The 2,708-nt window shown below is 39.3% G+C and overlaps 1 protein-coding gene across 1 annotated transcript in view; it reads left to right on the top strand.

Annotated features, from left to right (window-relative positions):
* KCNK5 (potassium channel, two pore domain subfamily K, member 5) overlaps positions 1-2,670 on the top strand; it is a 51,739-nt gene extending 49,069 nt beyond the window's left edge. The window contains exons 5-6 of the mRNA XM_015425503.1: positions 445-613; positions 1,835-2,670. Of these exons, the coding sequence (XP_015280989.1) occupies positions 445-613; positions 1,835-2,670 (1,005 nt within the window). The remainder of the gene's footprint in view (positions 1-444; positions 614-1,834) is intronic.
* The last annotated feature ends 38 nt before the right edge of the window (positions 2,671-2,708 follow it).

Genomic DNA, 2,708 nt, shown 5'->3' with positions numbered 1-2,708 from the left:
TTATTATTATTATTATTATTATTATGATTCTATATTGCAGTGAAAAGTTAAAAGGCTTTTTCTTGGTACTTTGAAACATAATCTTTCATGGGCTGCAGTGTATTTTGTTAGTATGAAATGGATTCTCAATCAGTCAGAGCCTCATTTTCATTGCCTGTAGTTGTGATATTTTTCTGTGTAATGTGTAAGGACCATTTGTATTTTATTAATTGTGGTCAAATGTGAAGCAAAGCATCCTATCCTTCCTGCCAACCCCCCCCCCCACCCCAATTTTACAGCCTTGTGTGCATAAAATATCTAGAAATGACTAGAAAGCTTGAAGTGTGCCTGCACATTTACTTCTTTCTGTTAGGCTGCAATGTTATTTCTTGCAATTACATGGGCTATATTTTTGTGACTGAGGAAAATGCACTAAAGGATACCTGCCCTTTTCCTTCTTTGCAGAGAAAAGCACAAATTACATGCACAGCGATTTTCATCATCTGGGGAGTCCTAGTCCATCTAGTCATTCCACCCTTTGTCTTTATGGCGACTGAAGGCTGGACTTATATTGACGGGCTATACTTCTCATTCATCACTATTACCACCATAGGATTTGGAGACTTTGTTGCTGGTCAGTAATATATCTCTCTCTCTCTTTCTCTCTCTCTCGTGTAACTACGTTGGTTGTCAATATTTTGCAAGCTTTCAGCAGTTCCTAATTCAGTCCTTTCCAAAGCTTGTGCTGCAGTTAAAATGGGCACTGCTATAGCAGTCTGTAATGTGCATTGTTCTGTGAGGGGTGCCTAACTTGAAGCAAGGAAAGAAGGGTGGGGATGGATGAGGAAGTGTCTAAAGACACTACCTGTGGTTAAACTCTCATCATGATCATAAAAAGCACACTGGAATGAACATCAGAGAGTAGTAACAAAGAATAGTGCAAGAAGATGTGTGGAGGGCAAGTTTAAAAATGAAGACATGCACAATGACAAACCTGCTTTTTGCATTGGAAGTGCCCTTTCACGGTCCATACTCTAGAGGAAATACCAGATACGATGCCGGGTGGATTCCATCACCATTTTAATGCCCTGATGGGTCTTGCAGAGCAGTGAGCTAAGGGGTTCTTGCCCTCCCTCCCACCTGTGCCTCCCTCTCACCTGTTTTGACACTTGAAAAGACATGGGAGGGAGAGGAACTAGAGTGCCACAGTGCAGTATTTTTAAAATGACTTTAAAATGGCAACTGCATTCTTGTGGGCTCTACAAGGGCACTATCACTTCTGGGCATTAAGCTCACAAGACTTGGCATCATCTTGCAGCAATTTGAATGGGCAAGAACATTTATTATCTATATATTTATGGTGTTCCATCTGTCTGGGTAATTCACAGATATCTCTGCCTATCTGTGTAGTAAATAAACCATTCTTAAATATTTGAAAGCCAAAGCTGCATGGTATGCATTTTCATTTATATTGTCTAATGTCAGGCACATAGTCTGACCCAAAGGATAATTTGTTTGTGGAAACTATAAAAGATGCTGAAAATGGATCGTAATTGGGTTGTGTTTTACTATGCTTAACTAGCCAGTTAAAACATGAAATGGCAGAATATAATTTTTTCAATAAATAACTAAATAGCCTATCCCCACTGTCAGATACCATATTATCAGAAATTCCTTTTAATGTGATTTAAGCGCAGCTAGCTTCTGTGCTTTCTGCTATACATAACTGTATATGAAAATGTTGATTTGAGGCACACCCAAGGCTTTCCAATAGCTTTCAGAAATTTCAGTCTAGTACATGTATTCATAGGTAAATCAAGTTCTATCATTTTATGTTCTTTGTATTTTCCTTTAGGTGTGAATCCAAGTGTCAATTACCATTCCCTGTACAGATACTTTGTGGAGCTCTGGATATACCTGGGCCTAGCTTGGCTTTCTCTCTTTGTTAATTGGAAAGTCAGTATGTTTGTAGAGGTTCACAAAGCAATCAAGAAACGAAGGAAAAAAAGGAAGGAGTCTTTTGAAAATCACCCTCCTACCAAAAAAGCTCTTCAAATCTCTAACACGAAAGATGTGAACATTTTCAGCTTCCTTTCCAAGAAGGAAGAGACCTACAATGATCTCATCAAACAGATTGGGAAGAAGGCTCTGAAAACAAACAATGACCGAAACCTAAAAGCAGAGCAAGCTATACCAGCCATGCAGCGTGGCAGCACAGATATGAAGGTGATGTACACAAAGAACAAGTTATTTGACTACGATGAAGTGTCTCTGAATCTCCAAAATTGTCATGTCATGAGGCATCTGACTGACAAGCATGTTGGGAATAGCCCAGTCGAGGGATCTGTGTTTGTAAATCAACTAGACCGGATCAGCGAGGAAGAAGGAGAAGCATGGGATTCCAGGGATTATCGACCCTTGATCTTTGAAAATGCCAATATAACATTTGTAAATGAGGATGATGATGATGATGATGATGATGAAGAGGAGGATCTTTCAGATGATGAAGAAACATCAAAGTCTTCTATGGATGACAATCTTGCAGAGGAACCTGAGAGTCCTAAAACACTGGTGAAATTTCCATCCTCTGATGAGTCTACCTTTACCAGTAATGAACTAGAGGTATCTGTACCTTACGAGCAGCTAATGAATGAGTACAACACAGTGAATAATTCAAAAGCGGCAACGTGAAGAAATGCATGTCTAGTCACTGGTTTTCTGAAAATCAT

Source organism: Gekko japonicus, unplaced genomic scaffold (genome assembly GCF_001447785.1).
Source record: "Gekko japonicus isolate JY-2015 unplaced genomic scaffold, Gekko_japonicus_V1.1 scaffold506, whole genome shotgun sequence".
NCBI lineage: Eukaryota > Metazoa > Chordata > Lepidosauria > Squamata > Gekkonidae > Gekko > Gekko japonicus.
This window is presented reverse-complemented; position numbering and strand designations above follow the sequence as displayed.